Consider the following 20807-nt stretch of genomic DNA (forward strand, 5'->3'; position numbering starts at 1 on the left):
TTTCCCAAAATGACTTTGGCTGTGCAGGGATTTCCAAAGTAAGGACTGAATTGCTACACAGAAAACTGCCATGGGACATTAAAAGGTATCACAATTTATAAGTTCAGTGAATTTAACTTGCCTCTCAAGAAGGAAGTGGAGGGAAGTCTCCTGTTCTGGTTGAATTGGTCCCAACTGGCAGACTCAGAAAGCATCGCCCTCAGGGTCTGCGAGGAGCACGGCTTCTCCCCCAAGTTTCTTCCCCAGCTGAGGAGAGGCAGGACTGTGGTGGTCTTCCAAGGCTCAGAGATGGTTTTTTTTTGTTTGTTTTTTGTTTTTTTTAAGTACACTGAAATCTTAAGCTTTAAAGCACTGCATGTCTTGACTCCTTCTAAATGTAGCATTGTCAGAAAAATACTCTAAACTACCTATTACAGTCTGCCTTAGAATATTTCTTCGGTTTATTGGCATTAGTTTTGCTAAGAAATCATGGGCTGCCTTGCACACACTATTGCTCTTAGTAACATAGTTGTGTAATAAATAATGAAACCGTAGGAGTGCTCAGTAGGTTGTATGCTTGCATTTTAACTCCAGAAAACTTTTCTGTAAAGGAACTGCTTCGAAGGCTACCATCTAACAATGGACAGCATGAAGCATGATCTCAGAGATTTTCTTTCCCACTTTTTTTTTAACCTATGAGGGCTAAGTTTTCTTTCTTACAGTATTTGCTTTTAATGTCTCTTCTGCTTAGAGCTGGTATTTCTGAAGGAAAGAAAGTTTGTGCTCAGGTGTTTTCTAAGTAGGTATTTTCTTTCATCCTTACATCAGTTTCTAGTTGACTTTAAATGAGGTTTCTGAGAGAAAGATAAAATAAGCCTTTTTAAAAGGAAGTAGCTGGAGGCTTAGTCTTCCTGTATATATGTAGCCTCATCTTAATTATGAAAGTTTAACATTTATGTAACTTCATAAAAGATGGAATTATTGGATTTATTTCAAGGAAGGATGCTGTTTTCCTTCCTGAAATTAAAAAATTTGTTGAAATCATCTGGGCAGATGAATTCTCCCTACAAAAATTCGGACAGTGGTTTTTTTTTAATGATTGTTATAGCTTGATGTAGAAATTTTATTGCTATTCAAAATAAAAACTTATTTGAGAGACATCTGTGTTGAGAACTTAACATAATGTGAGGAAGGACCCATGAAATAATAAAATAAATCAGGAAGAAAGTACTCCCTAAGAAAATCTAACAATTGAAAACAAATCTGAAAAGCTGGGAAATTTGACTGCAAGGAAAGTAATATCCTGTTTCCGGTGTTAAAGGAGCTAAAGCAATTCTTTTCTTCCATATAACTGGTACTTTTTAGCTAAAGCATATGAAATTCTTCATGAGCTAACAACTCTAGCAATCTTTTCCTAATAAAGTAAGTTAACTTTTTAAAAAACTCAACTCCAGGGGGCGCCTGGTTGGCTCAGCTGGAGGAGGATGCCACTCTTGATCTCGGGGTCATGAGTTCAAGCCCCACAGTCGGTGTAGAGATCACTTCAAAAAACAAAAACAACCCCCACCCCCACCCCCGGCAAAAACTCCAGTTTAAAAATTAGGAAATTGGCCTTAAAATGTGTACTTACATCCAGGATGTTACGGTTACCCTATATGTTACTTGTACATTTTTTATCATAAAGTTACCAATATTTAAGCAACACCAAAAATATAAGCCTCAATTGCTTATTCCTCAAAACAAGAGGCAGTAACCCTTTTTAGATCATGCCAGTTCTAGCTCTGAAATATGATCAACACTTATGGGAACAGGTTAGCTGTTCAAAATAATTATATAAGGTAGAAAATAGATGTGAGAGGGGCAATTCCTAGAAAACAAATTCTGCTAAAAGAAGGACACTTAGAAAATAGAGCAAAAGGTAACAGTTTAAATTAATACTAATTTCCTCTCCTCCCAGTTGTCATCTGTATTTACATACTTGTTTATACTTAAGTATTAGAGACATCTAGAATTTATTCACAAATGAACTATGTAATAAGTTGAATAACCAGTATTACATCTGGCTGTAATAAATAATAATGGAAACCAGTGAATTCTAGACTTGTTTTTAGTTTAGATTCAAATAGTAATCTAGATAAAAAGGAGATTAATGGCCCAGATTTCCGTAGAAGGGTATTGACTACCGAACTGTTTTCATGCTTCCTCTAAGCTTTATTCTTTGGTACAAGGTTTCTTGATTTTTTTTTTTTACTTGAGATTTAATCTCTACTTAATTTCTTTTTTAATTTAATAGTTAGCTAAATGTCTCCGTGAAAGTGAAATTGGGAAAATTAAGTGCAGTCCTCAAAACTACTTTTGTTTTAAGTGAAATGAGAGCTTAAAACTCGGAACTTCCTTCCCATTTGAAATTTGGCCTGTTGTGATGCTTTGCAAACTTTTGGTTGTGATTTACTCTGTCATTTATAAATTATGGCAAATACGCTGAAGCCAAATATGCCATTAAATAAATTCTCTAGTAATTCCCTACATTCATTTGTTTCACTAATCATTTACCTTCTGTGCAGCACCCACTAATTTTGTGGTATCTGTTTGCTTTATTTAAATTGGTCCTAATTTCTCTTTTTACTTCTGTCCTTTCTTCCCTCATGATAGCTTCTCTTGCCTCTTGCTGCAAGAATGTCTGAGGAGTCTTACTTTGAATCTAAGACAGAGGAGTCAAACAGTGCAGAGATGTCATGTCAGATCACAGCAGCAAGTAACGGGGAGGGCCATGGCATGAACCAAAGTCTGCAGGCCATGATGCTGATGGGCTTTGGGGATATCTTCTCAATGAACAAAGCAGGAGCTGTGCTGCATTCTGGGATGCAGATAAACATGCAAGCCAAGCAGAATTCTTCCAAAACCACATCTAAGAGAAGGGGGAAGAAGGTCAACATGGCCCTGGGGTTCAGTGATTTTGACTTGTCAGAAGGTGACGATGATGATGATGATGACGGTGATGAGGATAATGACATGGATAATAATAGTGAATGAAAGCAGAAAGCAAAATAATAAAATGGAAAATGTGTGGAAAAACGAAAGAAACTTGCTATCTCAGCCTGTACAAAAACCAGTAAGGAAGTAGAAAACTGAGCACTGAATTTTTAGGCCAATCACATTTCTATGACAGTCATTTCTTGAATGATTTTACTTTTTTTTTTTTTCCCTGCTTACAGAAAAATGGGGGGTTAGTGGGGGGAATTAAAGCAGAAAGGTATATTTAATGAGTCAGCAAATGCGGTGCCTGATTATAGAAATCTGTGATTCTATTACAATATAGTAGTTTTAACTAATTACATTGTGGCTTTTTTTTTTTAAACAAATACTTTAATGTTTGTATTGATTTGATTTCATTTATTTAATTGCTTAAGAAGACTTACATTTTGAAAAAGCACTCTTACCTCCTAATTCTTCTCTGACACTGATTTTCCTGTAATGCACTACATTTTTTTTTCTTATGGTAATACACTGCACTGTCAGAAATAATTGATAATGACTACAAAATCTAACAATAAAAAAATTGAGATGAAAGAAGACTATAACAAATACTTCTTCAGAAATACCGAAATGCCACGAATTTTCAATACTTAATGGCACAACTACTCACAGTAAAACCTGAGAGATGTTCTCAGTAATACACTGGAAGAAGAAATACTCTTATTTGAAGCCAACAGCAGATGTTGCAGGCTTTCATACCAGTGCTAGCCCTGGAAGCTTCTGAACAACACTGTCATCTGAGGCTTGGTTTCTAAAAGGAGAAAGAGATGGTCTTAAAGGGCTGCTTGCAAGCTGATATCAAGTGGGGACACAGACCCGCTCTGCACCCCCAGTGGGAAAGGAGCATCCTGGGTTCTAGATATATGTAGAGAGGTTTTAAAGAGGGAACTAAAGATTATGAAAGCAATGGCAAGGATAAGTTATACTTACTGAGTCAGAAGTATAGGATGAAGGGTCCTTTTTATATCAAATCCAGCCTTCCAGAGTGGTCTTTTTTTTTTTTTTTTTCTTTTAACCCTGACTCAGCCATGCCAGTGTTAAACAGAAGTAAATGTAGGTGTCTCTCCGAAAACCTAGTTCGCCAGAGTAATAGTCTCAGAATATTATATTTGTCAAAGCTTGTTTAAACTATAAAACACTGATTAAAAAAAAAACAACTACAAAACACTGTCTGTGTGTGTGTGTGTAACACACAACACAGAAAGGCCAAGGCACAAAAACTTTTTTTCAGCCTGTATTGGAAAAAGGTGCCATTCATTTGACTATTACACTAAAATACCTCTGATGGTTCTTTTTATGGGAAATTTAAGAAAGTATGTCATCACAGATATTATCTAATACTATTTCCAAGTATATTGTCATAAAAAGCTTGTCGAAATTTGAAACATGACATGCTTCTAATCCCTATTAACAGCTGAAAAATATCACAGAATGATCAGTACGTTGTGCCAGCTTTATTTGGAGAAAAAGAACCATTAAAATGTTCTGGGTGTGAAATGTAGCATAGCCTATATACCAGAGTGATAAAGAGAAGAATCTGGAGTCAAATTAGGATTCAAAACGGCTGTGCAATCTGTTAAAAATTATTTAGCCTCTGTGTGTCTGCTCATTTTTGACATGGGAATAATAACAGGACCCACTTCAAAGGACTGTTGTGAGGATTAAGTGAAATAATGTATGTAACACAGTGTGTGTGTTTTATGAACACAGTACCAGGTCCATGGCAAGTGGTCAGTCAGTGTTAGCCAGCGAAAAGTTGCTAAAAAAAAAAAAAAAGTAGTTACAGTAACCTGGAGAACTAAACTATCAATCTCAAGTCACACTTGTTGAGTCGCAGGAAATGGAAGTTAAAGTGAACGGCTTGCAGGAAAGGTAGAAGAGAACATTCCTAGAATATAAACCATTTAAACAAACTTAATCTGTTGCTCTTTGAAGACTACGCAGCTGAGGAATCGGCAGGCTCTTCCATCACCCACAGACTAGATAAAAACAATGGATAGGCAGACCTGTGCCCTAGGAGCCTACGTGGTAGCACCACGAGCTGGTGCTGGCGGTGCCCAGGCACGAACACGTACAGGCATCCTGGCTATGCTCAGCAGAGCCGTGCTCCCTCCCTCAAGCTGAGGCCCTCAAGCAGAACCTCTGGGAGCGGGGCAGAGGGCTGGTTTTCAACTCTTGACTTTGGGGCACATCCGAGTCACTGTGGTCCAGCAACCTGAAGGAGAGAACCAAAGAGGAAGCAGTTTAAAAGCCTCTTGCCCATCTTTTGGGGTAAAGAGAAAGTCATCTGTTCCACGGATACTCACTGAGGCCCCCGTCTGTGCCTGGAACAGGTTCCAGGGCGCAGCAAGGGGGCCATGCTTGCGCCACAGGACATCCATGTCCGCAGAGCCTGACATCAACAAAACAAATGCCTTACTAGTATGTAAACGGTTGACAAGTGCATGCTGAGAAGGGGAGCGGGGAAAGAGGAGGACACGTGGGGGAGTGCCGCGGAGTGGACAGTGTGGGCAGAGAAGGCTGCACTGATAAGGGATCTCTGCGAATTTTGTGATCTGTGCACTTCATGTAAGAATGTAAACCCTCTCAGTTAAGAATCATCGTCAACAAAATTAGAACACATAAAGAGATAGGAATAGAAGGAAACTGACATTTTTCTTCATTTACATATAAGCCTATTATAATTACACATAAAATTTTGGTGCCTTCATGAAAGTAGCCAATTAGGGCAAAAGAGAAAGGTAATAGGACTCTATACTCAGACTAATGTTTTACCGTTAATGAGGTAACAGTTCCCAATCTCTCAAGTGCTGTCACTTTCCTCACCAGTATCCCCCAGGATGGCTGTAGCTCAGTACTCTACCAAAAAGAAACCTCAGGGGTTTAGAATACAGCAGAATTGAAAGCTTCGTGAGAAGCTTAAAACTGTTCTCCACTTGGAATTCTACTGTAATTACCACATGGCATTATTTTACTCTCTTGTTCCAAATCAGTGTCTTTCTGTGGGTTTGAACATCCCTAAAATCTGAATCATATAAACAGAATTTTAAAGTGGTCTCACTCTATCTGTAAAGATGATTTAGAAGATCTTTAGACTCTATTATTAGTTTTATCACTTCTTAAAAGAACTGTTTATTACATAGAATTTCTAAAGACGATGTTAATTGTGCTGCCTCTAATTCACTTTTCAGATCTGTTTTTGAAATGGCAAATTCTTGCTGCTGGATGTATTTCCAATTACCTGACTTACAAGAACATACATTTATAAAGAGAATAAAGAAACCCTAAGAAATTGAGAGATTCAAAATAATAATTGAAACTCTGTGGTAATATCGTCGGAGTCATACAACTGAGAATATAACTAGTCTTTTTTTCTGTATTCAGAAAGCCGATCATACAGAATTTGAGAACACCCTGCCAGCCACTCTCATCTGGGGCCCCTAATGGTGTTTGCAAGTGCTGGGGCAGAGTTTGGGTCCTCACGGGGACCAGGGGTGGGGTTGAGTGCCCAGCACCCCTGGGCAGCTCCACCCAGTGAAGGACTCCACCCACAGTACCAACAGCAGTGCCCCTCCCCCCACTGAGAAACTTGCTAACCCTGATAGTTTCAGTTCTCCAACTCATCCCCCCCCACCCCAAACAAACTTGCTCATTCAAAAGACGCAGTTTCAAAATGACAGCTACTGTACAATCTGAATTGTATAGGTTGGCGACATTTATCTTAAATCCCCACTTGTGGAAAAATGGTTTCTTTCCCCTGGTGGAATCTTCATAAAATAGCAAAATGTACCTGGGGGAGGGGTTCACTCTCCTCTATCACACTAATCCAAAATAAATAAAACAGAAACACATCCCTGAGGAAGCTTCGGTCCTGCAGAGCAGTCAGGTTAATTTAAAAGGGCCTTCTGTTGAAGGAAAATCACATTTTAATACTTTATACTTAACCCAGGGGAAGGGGTTGAAGGCACAGAGTACGCTTGTTTGGGATGCTCCGGAAAGGCCGAGGGCCAGCGTTCAGCCAGTGATTTCTAACAGGCAGCAGATTTGTTAGACCTAAGCAACCACTGAGCTATTCAAAACAGATCCCCATTAAAGTCAAGGAATCGGAGGTGAGGTGCGGCAGAGAGCTGGCGTGACTTCTCTGGTACGTACAGAACTTTAGTCCTCCGCGCGCTCTCTGGAATAGGGAGCGTTTCATACAAGCTCATTAGAAAAGCTATTCGGAGTTCAACATTGATACTTTTTTGGGTTTTTGCTAACACTAGACTCGTTGTGGGCCTAATAACAACCAGCAGTGTCTCACCACACCACGTTCGTAATAGGGCATCATTTTTCTATAATCAGGCACCTTTTGCGGCTTTGGAGTCAGGCTGTTTTCCTGTTCTGGCTTTAAGCCTGGCCAGAGAGAAGAATCTGGTCCGTTCTCTAGATTGTGGCATAGCCTGCAAGCAGTAGCATTTCTGCCATGGAAAACGAGTGTGCACCAGGGAAGCCGAGAGCTAGCGGGGTTCCGCTCGGGCTCAGTCGAACTGCACTCTGTGGCCTGAGGAGGGGCGGGGAGCTTTTGGGCATGTGATTACTGACTTTACAACTAGCATTTTCAGCACCTACCTTAATTATTTTATATAATGTGCAGAATAGTTTATCTTTTAACGTCAGGTACAGTACACTGCACAAACTGCTTTTGCACTCTTTGAACAAATTTTGTACTAAATAATAGAAAATATTTATACTGAGTGTGCGCTTTGAATAGAGGATGGCATTATCACTTTTTTTTTTAACAAAACCTTTTTTCCTCAACTATTCTATTACAATGTTATTCTGAGCAAATCCTATGCCAAATATCGTGTATAATGTTTGTATGGAAGATTCGTTTCACTCATGTGTGGTAAGACGACTCAGATATTGATTTCGTAGCTGGAATTTGATATTCCTGCACGGAGTCCACAATGTATTCAGAAATCTAAGTTGGTGTCATACATTTCATTTTGATGTGAACTTTTCTCTGCTTTTCTTTGTTTTAAGACTCCATTTTGCAATAAACGTTTTGACAGTAAATCCCTTTGTTATGTGTTGCTGTGTATATCCGATCTTTGTTAGATTGGATTCCCAACATCCTTGGAAGGCATCATTGTCACACACATGCACACAAATGTGAGCTTTTCTCTCCCGAAATCAGTTGGGTGTAAGTAACGAATCGGTAGAGTGACGGGACAGTCACGAGGTGGTTTTTTTTTTTTTTTTTTTAAATCCCCAAAGAATGAAAATCTTAAAGCTCATCCTACAGCAGACACTCACATGCTAAGAAGGTACAGAGAGCGTAAAGGAAATGGTAAACCACGATGTGGCTGGAGATCATTAACTCTTACCCCCGGTTTTCCCAAATTCAAACCGTCTTGAAGCAGTGCCTGGCTCCTGCCTTCCCCTCACTGATCTCTGCCAGCCTGGGGCAGGAGTCCTGCCGGAGGGGTTAGCAAACCAAATCTATGCCTTTCCTCTTGGCGTCATCTTCAGCCACTCTCAGAACTCTTCCCCTCTCCTTTGGACCCTAAAACCAAATATATTAGTTTTGATTAGTAGTGACATACAACTTTTATTTAAGAAATACTTATTTACCTATTTTGTTTAGCACCCCATTCAGGGACTGTATACAAACAAAACACGACGCATCCCCCCCACTCCCCAGAGAGGCTAACCTTGGTGCAGGGACATAGTTCTGTAACTCAGTCTGTTGGTCCTCGAACTCTTCAGAGAAGTTCCTTATTTCACATTGGTTTCCGTGATGGGCAAAGGGAATGACACGTTTCTGCAGCTGTATTCAGCTGCCCTGTGAAGATGTAAGACCTGTCATATATTTTCTGTGATCAAATTCAGTTTTAGATTTTCTTCAAGTCATTTTCCTTTCTGCATCCTTGAAGCAGGTGAGTGCCTGTGACGATTCCAACATATGTCAAGTATTTCAGAGGAGGAGAGGGGCAATCCTGAGGGAACAAGGGCACCTGGGTACATACAGAATAGCAGTGATTTCTATGCTTGCCACTTAGCTGTAATATTCAAACCCTACACATTCAAATATATTGTAACTTGCGGGTTTGGGTTCTTTTTCTTTTTTTTTATAATCTACTTAGCTCCCTAGAGATTTTGACCACTGCCAGAGAGAATTTTAAGCATTTTAAGCAAAGCTGTTAAGTATTTTCCTTTATCCTCCACCACATCCAGTGCTCCGGTAAGGCAAAGTGCCCTCCTTCCTTCCTCCCTTCCTGTCCCCCACACCACTGTTTCGACTTCTTGCTTCTCCTCACCCAGAGTAACTTCTCTATTCCTTGCCCTGTAGTACCCAGCTCAACCCACCCTGCCTTCCGTTCCCCCCATCTTAGTCTGTGAAACCCTTGCTTTTCCCTGGTAAATCCACAGGCATTGAATTCTGTACCAGAGAATTGAGCATTTTAGTCACTGTACCTCGCAGTCGTATTCATTCAGCAACATGGTTCAACAAAAATTTACCTAGGATCGTATGGCAGGCACTGCCAGGCACCGAGTGAACCAGGACAAAGGCAGCCTTGAACTCCTCCATCTATAATCCATCTTTGTTTCACCCCCATTAAATTAAAAGCTGCTGGAAGGGAGGGGCATTCTTTTCCTAGCTGGGATTAGAGCATGTGAGTTCAAAATATTTGCAGATTAGAAGGATTAACTCACCCACCCTCTGATTTTTAGAGTAATAGTAAAAGCAACAAAATTCAACTTTTTTTTCAACTCATTCACAAAAAAATATTTTAACAAAGGTTGCAAAACACTGCCATGTTATGAAAAATCCAACCATTCTGGTGAGGTAACTTAGTTAAGGCTAATGGCTGTGGCAGATTTTTTCATGCAAGACACAGGACACACCAGTATTTTTCAGATCATATAGGCATGTCTCATTTAGGCTGTGGCCATGGGCATCTATTCAAGCAAGAAGCTCTCTAGCTTTGAAAATGATGCAGGCTAAAGTTCTTTTGCAGAGTTGCCTTTCATGTCTGCACTTAACAGGGAGGTGAGTTGAGTTTTCATTACAGAAAACTCTGCAACCTGGGTTTCTGGGGACAGAGTCCCATCTCACTTGTCCTTTTTCATCCATGGGTCCTAATATTTGGTTAATGCAAGTGAGTCATTTGCTTAACCACTTAGAAATTCTCCTGTACAAAGAAGCATGCAAGTCATCTGATCACCAAGGGGTTGGTTGCTTTGGAATTTTCCTTAATAATCATATGATCCCCATGTTGACTGGGAATTCCAAAGGAGGCTCTGGTATCTGGCAAACGTCAGAAACTCCTTAACTGCCAAGGCCTGTTGCGGGAGGTGTATGTGCCAAGTACCAAGAGAGGACACTCTCAAGATCTACGGTCCCACTGCCACAGCTCACCAAGTGCAAGGAGTTGTTACAGAGAAGAAGCTGGTGCCCGTGGTTGACTTCTGTGGGCACGATGCTTGGAGCACTGTGAAATTCCCCATAAAGTCAGGAAAGGGGCTTCCCATTGAAGTAACCTGCAGGAGGAACCAAGCCAGAGCAGCGACCAAAAGCTAAGATGGGAAGACAAGGGATAAACCAAAAAGACAATGATAATATTGCTTTTGTTTTTCACTGCATTCATATTTCCCATGCAGCTGCTGCCCTCCTTTGAGATTGGCTCATGGACTGAAGACGACGTGGTAAGCTGGCTTCTGTTAACGCCTAGTTTGGCCCCGGGCAGGTGGTTCAGACATTCGTCCACAAGTCACAAATGCAGCCAGAGGGGTCTGGGCCTTAGGAAAGTCGCACTAGGAGAAGTTGACAAATTCCTTGTTTTTCTATTTTTAATGCAGTAATGATTTAAAATAAGGCCTCAAGAGCAAAGCAAGTATCTCTTCAAATCTTACAAGAGGATTCCACCTCCCTATTTGCTCTGAAAGGTATTCCAGAATACGATCATGAATACCAATGACAACGTTACAGGAGTGATCCAGGATACCAAGTGAACATATGTGAAAAAAAAAAAATTGATCTTAAGTTTTCCTAAAATACCAGGGATGGACTTGAACCACAGCAGAGAAAGATCTGGTAAAGGCAGTGCTAGCTGGGATTCTCTGAACTGGGTTTCCTTCCTACCTCAGGCCTGTTTGGAAGTGACAGATCCATCTTTACTCTGGCCTTCCCAAGGAGGAATGGCCGTGAGCGCTCAGACATTCTCTGCAGCTGGAGCCGGAGGACGAGGACAGATTATTTCAGTCCAAAGGAAGTTCTAGACCTTACACTTGGGTAGAAACCCTGAGGGGCAATCCTTCTTAGGCTGTTGCATCTCGCTGTTTCTTTAGTGAAAGGTCCAGAGAATTCTTGATCAGAGACCCCAGGGCCTTATGTCCGTCCAGGACCCCTGTATATGTTTCAGGTATCTGCATATGAAAAGCAGCGGTAATGCCAGCCTTAGCAAGTCCCCGGCCCAGGGAATAGACCAGAGGCCACAGCGTGCAAGCTCACTACCAGAAACTCTTGGGAAGGTCTGTTTACTTAACTCAACCTGGTTCCTGGACTGGGGCATTCTCCTTCCTGCCTATGGCATTCTGGTGAAATAAAACTGCTTTTGATATAAGCTAACTTCTTTGGCTTATAGTATAGGGTGAGAAAACCTGGCGCCACTTGCCTCTACTTCTTCCCATTCCTCGGGCCTCATTGACTGTAAAGTTCCCACCAGCCCTGCTTAACAAGGAAAAATAACTTAGGATCTCCTTTATTCATGGGCCTGGATAGAATCTCTTTATCTCCAGCTGCAAAGCTGGCCCATCTCATTTGAGAAGAAAGTTTTTATTTTATATATATATATATCTTATTTGACAGAGAGAGACACAGCGAGAGAGGGGGAAAAAAAGCAGTAAGCTCTAACAGTTATTTTTAGTCTTTGCTCTGAGGTCGAGTGGTTTTCAAGCCATGTAAATAAAATCCCAGGGTCAAGGGCTCCCCAGAGAATTGCTGGGACTGGGTCTGGCCTCCCTTCCATCTATGTGAGAGGCTACCAGTAAACACGTGCCAAGGGAAATTTAAGGACTGAGGGTCACTGGGTCCAACTGCTTTCTACACAGGAAGCTCCCAGCTGTAACTTGTCTTGGGCCACGCAGCTACTTCCTGACCAGGCCTAGAACAAAGGGCACATTCTGCCCAGTCCTTCTGTCCACTGCTGTGTGGTCCCTGTTCCTCATACAGTTCCCGGGTACACCAGTACCCCTTGGCAACCCCAGGGACCACCAGCAGGGGAAGAGAAAAATCATTATAAGTAAGAGCCTTTTTGAAGAATTTTTAAAAATTTTCCCAAATAAGGAGAAAAACCAACATTCCCTTAAGTGTCCGAAGGCTTCCACGAGGAGGGCTTTCTCCTCCTTGAAAGCTTAAAGTTTTAATCATAAAACAAATGTCTTTCATTCTCCCTTTGTGGGTGAGTCAGAAAATTACGGTACAAAATTAGTTATTTTAATCGACTGAAAGTGTGTTTTACTGTGACGCCTTGCCACTGAGCACGTGTGAATCTTGAAAACCATGTATGTCCTCTCTTTCACAGTATTTTTGGGTTCAGCAGCTCGTCAGAAAAGGCAAGTGGAATAACTTACCCTTCTTAATTCATGCAGTTAACTTTGCTCTGGACAGGACTTCATCTAATGCTGTTCTGCCTTCTGATCCCTTCAGGGGACTCTTCAGCGGAGATGAGCGTATATGCAAGCCTGTTCAAGGAAAACAACATCACAGGAAAGCGACTGCTGCTCCTGGAGGAAGAAGACTTGAAAGACATGGGCATTGTCTCCAAGGGGCACATCATTCACCTGAAGGTACCTCAGAGAGGGAGGACAGTTGGTCAATGATCCTTACTGAGCCCCACCCCGTAGCAGACCCTGTATCAGGGGCTGAGGATACACCCACGAATGCACAGGCTCTTGCAGTACTGAAATACTTACACGCCAGCTGATAACTAGCTGCCGTCCCCGTGGGACCCCTACCCCCTCCTCATAGTCCAACAGGAAAAGGCTTAACACTGGGCACAGCAGAGGTCTCCTAGATACACCCACATGTCACTCCAGGGCCTCCAGAAATCTCCAGTCTAGTAGAAAACATAGGTAGGTGTTAATCATGCAAGAAAGATCAAATGACAGCTGTAGGAAATGCCACAAAGGAGGGGTGCGGTTGGCTGAGGGAAGTCAGCTGCAGAGAAGTTAAGGAGGAGAGCGGAAGGACAAGCAGGCGTGAATCTGGTGAAGGGGATGCGGGGGGAAGGGGTGTTCCGGGGGTAAGGCACCGTTGGTGGAAAGGCAGAATGGGAGAATGCTGTGTGCCAGGACTGGACACGTGGTGGTGGGGTGCCTGCAGAACGGCCCTCCACCCAGCAGATAAGGAGGTGACTTCATTTAAGCCCAGGGGGGCTAGGTACCCACTGGGAGTCCCTAAAGACACTGGATCTGTCCACAGACTGGGCAAAGATGAAGCCACCATAGCACCTCACGTCGTAGGGACAGGCCTTCGGTTCACCGCGTCTGTAATTCTGACCTGCACCTGACACCACCACGTGGGAAATTTGTCCTTCGATTTCTCGGGAAATCCTAACATGTCCCTTCAGACCGTAGTCTTGAACAGTTGCAAAGCTAAACCTGTTCCTGTTGCTGTTGCCTTTATTATTATTTTTTGTAGTTTAGCAACCAGATCTGTTTTGTCTTGCTCTTTAGTTACTCAAACCAGATAATTGCTGGCATCTGTGTGGACATTGTTATTAGTCAGAGGTCTGTTTCAAGAGAGATCTCAGGATAAAATCAGTTTTTTCCCTGAACTTCCTCAATCCCAGTGTGGGCGGATGGAGGAGTGGGCACAGGTTGGAAAGAAGAGAAATCAAAGAAGGAAATGTTTTAAAAAATAATAATAATTAAAAAAAAAAAAAAAAGCAGCTTCTTAGCCAAATCCACATCTCGCCAAGTCTCTACCTACATAACTACTTTTCTCTTTACTTCAGTTAGAGCCACCAATGTGACCTTTTCAAAGAAATCCCCTCTGAGGTCCAAAGAGAACCCATCTACCTCTGTTCGTGGGCCCTGGACCCATGCAAGGAATATCTTTACAGCCCCTCAGCACTGGCTGGGTGATGCCTTAGCCTTAACCTCACTATCTTTTCCCCCTTAGGATATGGGTAGGAAACCTCATGCCTAAACATACATCGCAATGGCTGGCAAGTAATTTAATCTTGACCTCTGGCTGTGGGCACGTCCATCTTGAAAAGCTGAGCTGGCTTACGTGGGCTGCGGTAGGAAAAAATTATTTTCTCTGGTGCAGAGAAATTTTAGGGTTCCAACAGAGCAATGTGGTAAATCTTGTCCTATTTGGCAGAAGACAGATAAGATGCTCCCACATCCCCTTCCCCTCTGCTGTCTTTGATAAAGGACCCAACATTTCCTTAAGGAGCTGTCACGAGGAAAGCGGGTAGGGAAGCTGTACATCACAAAACCATAGTGATTTAAATATCCCGAGCTGGCCTAGGACAAAGTGCCCCCTCCATACTGGCTGGTATCATTAGGGCAAGCGATGTCCAAACTTATTATTGTTCAGCAAAATCTGGGAACATGTACTCACTGCAAGTCTGGGCCTGTGCACATACAGAGAAGAATCCCGCCCTCGAGGACTGTACGTCCCAGAGAAGAGAGAAAACATGTACATACAACTTCTCAGAAGAGCCTTGGAAGTTGGGAGCAAAGGAGCTATTCTCTCCCTCTGCTTGGGGGGGGGGGCAGTGGGTGGTGGGGGACGGCGAGAGTTGGCTGGACCTGGAGTGGGGTGGACCTTTGAGCTGAATCTTGGAGAAGGGCAGAATTTGAAATGGAGACAGGAGCAGGAAAGGCAAGAACAAGAATCCAGACAGAATAAGGAGTTAAGAGAGAAAAATACAGAAAAGAGTGTAAGGGAACAGAAAAAAACAGGTCTGATGCAAAGAGTAAGAGGGGACTCCTCACTTGGTTGGGGAGGCCTCAGGCCCCAGAAGCGGAGGGAAGGCAAGGCCAGACACTAGACAGCTCAGGGCTTCCGGCCAGGGGTCTGGCGTTTGACCCACTCTGGGGAGTACTGGAAGTTTTGAGATCTGACATGTTTGAAAACTTTGCTTCTGGAAGTGGTGGAGTAGATTAGAAAGGAGAGGCTGGATTTTGAAAGACCAGTTCAGAGGTTATGACACAAAATAATAACGCCTAGCTGGTGTCATGAAAATGGGAACAGAGAAGGGAAGGATTCCACGGGGAAGAGATTGGTTTGCATGCTCGAGGAGGAAAGCACAGTGAACACACACTGCGACATGGAATGAATGACCTCAAAACCGCCCTGTGGGGTGAAGGTCACCAAAGATCACATGTTGTAGGATTCCGTTTATGTGAAATATCCCTAAAATAGGTAAATTCATCGAGACGGAAAATCGACTAGTGGTTGCCAGGGACTGGGTGGAGGAGGGAATGTGGAGTGACTATGAATGGGCACAGGGTCCTATGAATGGGCACAGGGTCCCCAGACATTTTGGAACTAGACAGAAGGGAGGACTGCACAGCACAGGGAAGCGACAAAACACTGCTGATGGAGCACCCTTCAAAATGGTTAATTTAATGCTAGTGAATTTCACCTTGATAAATAACAAGGAAAGCACAGCTACACGTACACGCCCGACCACATAGTCTTTGGCTGGGATGCTGTCTCTGTCTGATGGTCCATGTGCCTTCAGGAAGGAAGGCTGTGGCAAGGAGAGGTCACAGGAACCTGGGCAGGAGGACAAGAGGGATGCCCACCCAGGAAGTAGGAAGAGGAGGAGAGAATGGTGTCACAGACACCAAAGGTCAAAAGCTTTATAAAAGCATAGTCTAATGCTGCAGAGAAGCCAAGAAACACACGCATAGAGAAAAAGTTGGGAGGGGGTCAGGGCAGTGTACCTGGCTCATGAAGTAGAGTGTCTGCCTTGAGCTCCTAAAGGAGCAGGCCAGTTTTCCATGGGGATACCCAAGACCGCCGTGGAACTCAAGGATGAGAAGGCATGTGGACATGAAGACTCTCCAGAGAGGGGAGTCGCAGAAGTCCGCCTAAATGCCCAAAGCATGGATGTGTTACTGGCCATGCATGGGGGGCTTGGCCAACATGTGACGCTCCACTAAACTCAGCGGGGTCATGGGTATGTCTAACAAATAAGCTTATATGACAGAGAAAGGTTAAAGGGAAGGGATGTTGGAAGCTTGCTCTGGGTGCTCTGGTATCCACTCATGGAGATATGAGGATTAAATAGTGCTTTGAGCTGGGCCTCTGAGGCTAGGACACCAGGTGACTACCTCCAGACTAAAGGAGCCCTCTTGGTACCTTGTTATACACACACACACACACACACACACACACACACACTCACTCTGTGCTGGCCACTCTCTGCTCTTTCACTAAGGAAAGCACAGTCACGTCTGCGTACTTTCTCAGAGAGACTCTCAGCCCTTAAATTGTGGGTCATGAAAGCGAAACGGTTCTTCTGCCTACCCTTTTGCCACGCAGTTGTCCCTCTCAGCCCGGCTCAGCATCCTTCTCCCTGTGCCCAGAAGCCTTCATGTGGAGGGGCTGTGTGGAAGGAACAGGGCTGAACATCCCTAAGTGTTCATTACATTGTCAAGTGTCAACAGCTTTCATTTCGCTTTGAAAAAGGCATCTAATTTTTCTCACATTGGCACTTTTTTTTTTACTCTCTATACATTCAGTTCACAGAAGAGCTGGATTATACCTGATGAGTATAAAAAAATCGTGATTTAAATTGTCCCCCTTTCCTTTAAGAGTTCTTTGTGCTTCATTGGGGGAAGGAGTGCTGGACACACACCCAGAGAATAGCCCTTACAGTGCAGTAAATCCTTCCGCGAGATTTCAGCCTTGAGGAGTCTCTGGTTATATATTCATGTTCTTTGTCATTTTTCCCGTAGTTACTGAGGGCGACAAGTGCACTCCATACACCAGAACATGAACTTGTCACAAGTAGACTCTCTACCAGGATTTGAAGAATGGTCTGAGATTTCCCATCTTTAAAGTATCTTCCTTTTCCATTAAATAATGACAAACTACCTATAATACTTTGAGCCATCACTTTTAGTCTCCATCGATGGTGGACAATAACATCCCCAAGATATTTTATGGGCTACATAAATAAAGATTGCCTTTATAGGTGCACAATAATTTTAATCCTCTTGTGGCACTATCGGATCATTAATAAAGTCATGTGTTTCTTTTTTGTTTTCTGTTTGTTCTGTTTTGTTTTTTTACAGTCAGCCATTGAGAAATTAACCCACGATTACCTAAACTTGTTTCACTTCCCACCACTAATTAAGGTAAGATTTTTTTTTTCTACCGAGAATGTGCTATTTTATTGATATATGCACCTGCCACATCCACACCTAGATTTGCCAATGTCGGGAACTGTTGTTTGAAGGGAAATTTAATCATTATCTGTCCAACAAAAGGCCCTTTGAATGAAGAGTAGCATGTGCATAAATTGAACAGGCTTGATTCCTGTAAGTTGAAATATTAACAACATATTCATGATAAGAACAACACATGACCCCTTAGTGGTAAGGGGAGGTAAGTATTAACACTATAGGTTAGTGCAGTGGCCTCCCACCTGTCTCTGGAGACCTTTGTCCCACAAGTAAGTCACTAAAGGAATTCACACGCTGGGACTCTAGATTATCGCTAGCCCTGGGGGGGAGGTTATGGTGGGGAGGTATTGTCTGAAGGATATGTTAGCATCTTTGACACATTATTTTGAATATAGTCTAAAGGCGGATGGCCCATTTTGTTATACAATTAGTAGGTATTTGCAGTTAATACACAGAACTCCACTCACTCACTCACTGTGGTTTTCCATCTCTGAGCTCCTGGAGGTTCATTCTGTTCCTCCGCTTGGCCCTTCATTGTCATCTGCTCCAGCAGGCACACAGCCCCTCTCTGGGAATAGCTTCCAGACATCTTGAATGTTAAGAAACTCTCCATCTCCTAGCGTACCTTCAGGTGTTTAAGTGCATTTCTAGGGTAAAACTGCACAGTGCAAGAGGCATTGTAAAACCTTGTGAGATGGTGACATTCAATTTGTGGCGTGTGAGATGAATCATGTGGAAATGCTCTCAGAGGCTTATGGTGTCCTTTTTCTTGCTTTAAGTAATTGGAATTTGGAGCTTAATCCAAAATAACCAAATGGGAATCAGAAGGTTAGATGGAAACACTAGTGCTGAAAAACCATCTTTTATATGAGAAGGAAAAGTAAAAACACAACGTCCCGTCTGGAATAAATAGTGCTGGGTTTTTCTGTTTTAGGACTCAGTAGATGAACCTAAAGAAAATGAGGAAAAAATTGTGAACCTTGAACTTGTTTTTGGTTTTCACTTGAAACCAGGAACCGGCCCACAGGTAAATCATATTTTAAATCCTTTGGATGAATTTCAGTCTAATCTACTCTTTTTCCCTCTTGGAACTCTATGATTTCATACACCTCTCACCTGCCCCCAATCAGCCAACACCTCAATTCCGAGTAAATTCACAGGCTTCATAAAATGGGATTTGGTTGAAAAGCTGCCAGCCACCTATTCCAGTCTGGGAATCTTACCCTTGTTCAGCAAAGAGTCTTGTGTGAGGCCACCGAAACCACCAAGGAAACTCACAGCAAAGCGTGGGGTGGGGTGGGGTGGGGTAGGGGCGTATCCGAGCGATGTTCATGCTGCTGGGCTTCGAGCATCCCATCTTCCTGCTTCTGTTTTAGAATGCTGAGATTGAGACGACACCCGGAGTCGAACTATAAGCAATATGGAAACCCAAGTTATCAGCAGGAAATAGGACAGCAGAGCATTTGACCAGCACTCATTCAGTCAGGCTCTCTCCCTTTATGTTAATTTTAGAATGTGGCACAGTTATTTGACCCAGCTGGCAGGTGAACTGGCATCACCATAGGTCTAAGGTACTTTGGATTACCGTGCAGAGGCAGTCATGACGGTCACTGCTACTCATTGACCACTTACTGTGTTCCAGGCATATGGTACTGTGGTGAAGATGCTGTGGTGTAGATGCTGCTTCCCCCCATGTTACCAATGAGGGACCTGAGGCTCTGTAGGGTCAATGACTTACCCCAGGATTCCCGGGCTAGCAAGCAGCGGAATTAGGATTTGAACACAGGCCTCTGGGACCCCAGAACCAAGCTCTTACTTCCTGCGCCATCTGTGCCTTTCCCTTGAGGCAGACAGGAGACCTTGTGCGCACAGCTTCTTACAACCCCAGCCCTCGTGGGGCTCGCGCAGGCGGCTCTCGGCCTGCCACCGATCATAACTCGCGTATCCCAGGTCATTCCTGAAACCAGCATTTGGGAGTGACTGGAAATGGTGGGGAGGGCACGAGTGTCACCCATGGCTTCCAAAGATCCACTCTCTAGACATCGGACAGAGCGTCCTGCCTGTACCTGCAGGTCTACTCATGCTTCTGCTGAATGGAAATCTTCTCCCTTGTTTGGCCACAGAAGCCGGCTGAGTGAAAGTTGCTCTGACTCCAGGTTTCTAGTATGCGGACACTTTCCTTTCTTTCCGCGAGTGGGTCACTGTTCATTCCTGTCATTAGCAGCAGCTACCGAAAGCGGGCTGGGAGAGGCAGATCCTCTCTCCAACAACCAGGAGCCCTTCTCACCCAGAGATTCTGTAAACTGTGGGCACTCCCGAGTCCATCTGATGGTACACCAATTACATACTTTATCCTGCCTTCTTTGATATCCTGAACTCCAAGGCACTCAAGAATTTCTTTAGACCGTCTTATGGCTTGTAGGTAGTAAAAGAGGAGGGAAGAATTTTCTTGAGAGAGACTTGTCAAAAGCCGTCTCAACCAAGAAAATCATTTTCGGTTAACAAAGAAATGACTTGTTAATGTGGAAAACAAAAAATCCATCTTTTTGTAAAAATTTGGATGGTATAAATGATCCTGGAGACCAACACTGGTCTGTTTTTGGCCTCAAGAGTGCAGACTTCTTGAGCCAGAGGTTTTCACAAGGCCTAACGTCACTGCAGTTTTTGTCAGGCGGCTGATACTTGATCATGCCTACAGACTAATAAGTTCAACTGTGCATTCAGCAGACATTTACTGAGGACCTGCTCCATGCAAGAGGGCCAGAGAAGGCCAGAAGAGTGGCTGGCAACCAGTGAGAACTATCCTAGGTGCTAAACCAAGGCGTTTGAAGAGTTTTAAGCAGGGAGTAGATGGGATCAGATTTCTGTTTTTAAAAGCTCTCTCGGAAGCACAGGGGAGGAGGAACGGGAAAGGACCAGGCTACCGTGAGAAAGACTAGGAGCAGGAGAGGCAAACAACCAGGTGAAAGGGGATGAGGAGAGGAGGCGATGGCCATGCCATGGAAGGGCTAAGGACTCTGAGATGGAACTGATCAGCTTGGGTCATCTGCTGGAAATGGGGTGGGGGAGAGGGAGGAGTCAGGACAGTGCCGAGGCTTCCGGTGTGGGGAGCTGGACAGAGAAGGTTATGATGTAATCAGTCAAGAGTGAAATGTACTATGTGGATGTAGTGCCATGGTGCTAAAGTATTAAGAAGTGACTGGAATGGGTGAGGTCAACCAGGGAAAGCTTTTTTGGAAGGGGTGAGTTTTGAAACAAGGCTTGAAGAGGTTCACGGTCATTTGCAAATAATTTCCTGACTATAGTATTTAAAGCTTATGCTTTAGAGAGAGTACTTCATTCTAAAGTGGTCAGGTTATTTCATAAATGTCATC

General features: G+C 43.2%; 1 protein-coding gene across 2 annotated transcripts in view; it reads left to right on the forward strand.

Annotated features, from left to right (window-relative positions):
* MAP3K20 (mitogen-activated protein kinase kinase kinase 20) overlaps nucleotides 1-20807 on the forward strand; it is a 178248-nt gene that overhangs the window by 133273 nt on the left and 24168 nt on the right. The window contains exons 12-16 of one of the 2 annotated variants that reach the window (XM_044242350.1): nucleotides 10663-10707; nucleotides 12585-12615; nucleotides 12710-12849; nucleotides 17323-17385; nucleotides 18368-18460. In XM_044242350.1, coding sequence (XP_044098285.1) covers nucleotides 10663-10707; nucleotides 12585-12615; nucleotides 12710-12849; nucleotides 17323-17385; nucleotides 18368-18460 — 372 coding nt within the window. Of the gene's footprint in view, nucleotides 1-2631; nucleotides 8074-10662; nucleotides 10708-12584; nucleotides 12616-12709; nucleotides 12850-17322; nucleotides 17386-18367; nucleotides 18461-20807 lie in introns of those variants that run through there. The other variant, XM_044242351.1, reaches the window with a different exon arrangement.

The sequence above is a fragment of the Neovison vison genome, chromosome 3, assembly GCF_020171115.1.
Source record: "Neovison vison isolate M4711 chromosome 3, ASM_NN_V1, whole genome shotgun sequence".
Lineage (NCBI taxonomy): Eukaryota > Metazoa > Chordata > Mammalia > Carnivora > Mustelidae > Neogale > Neogale vison.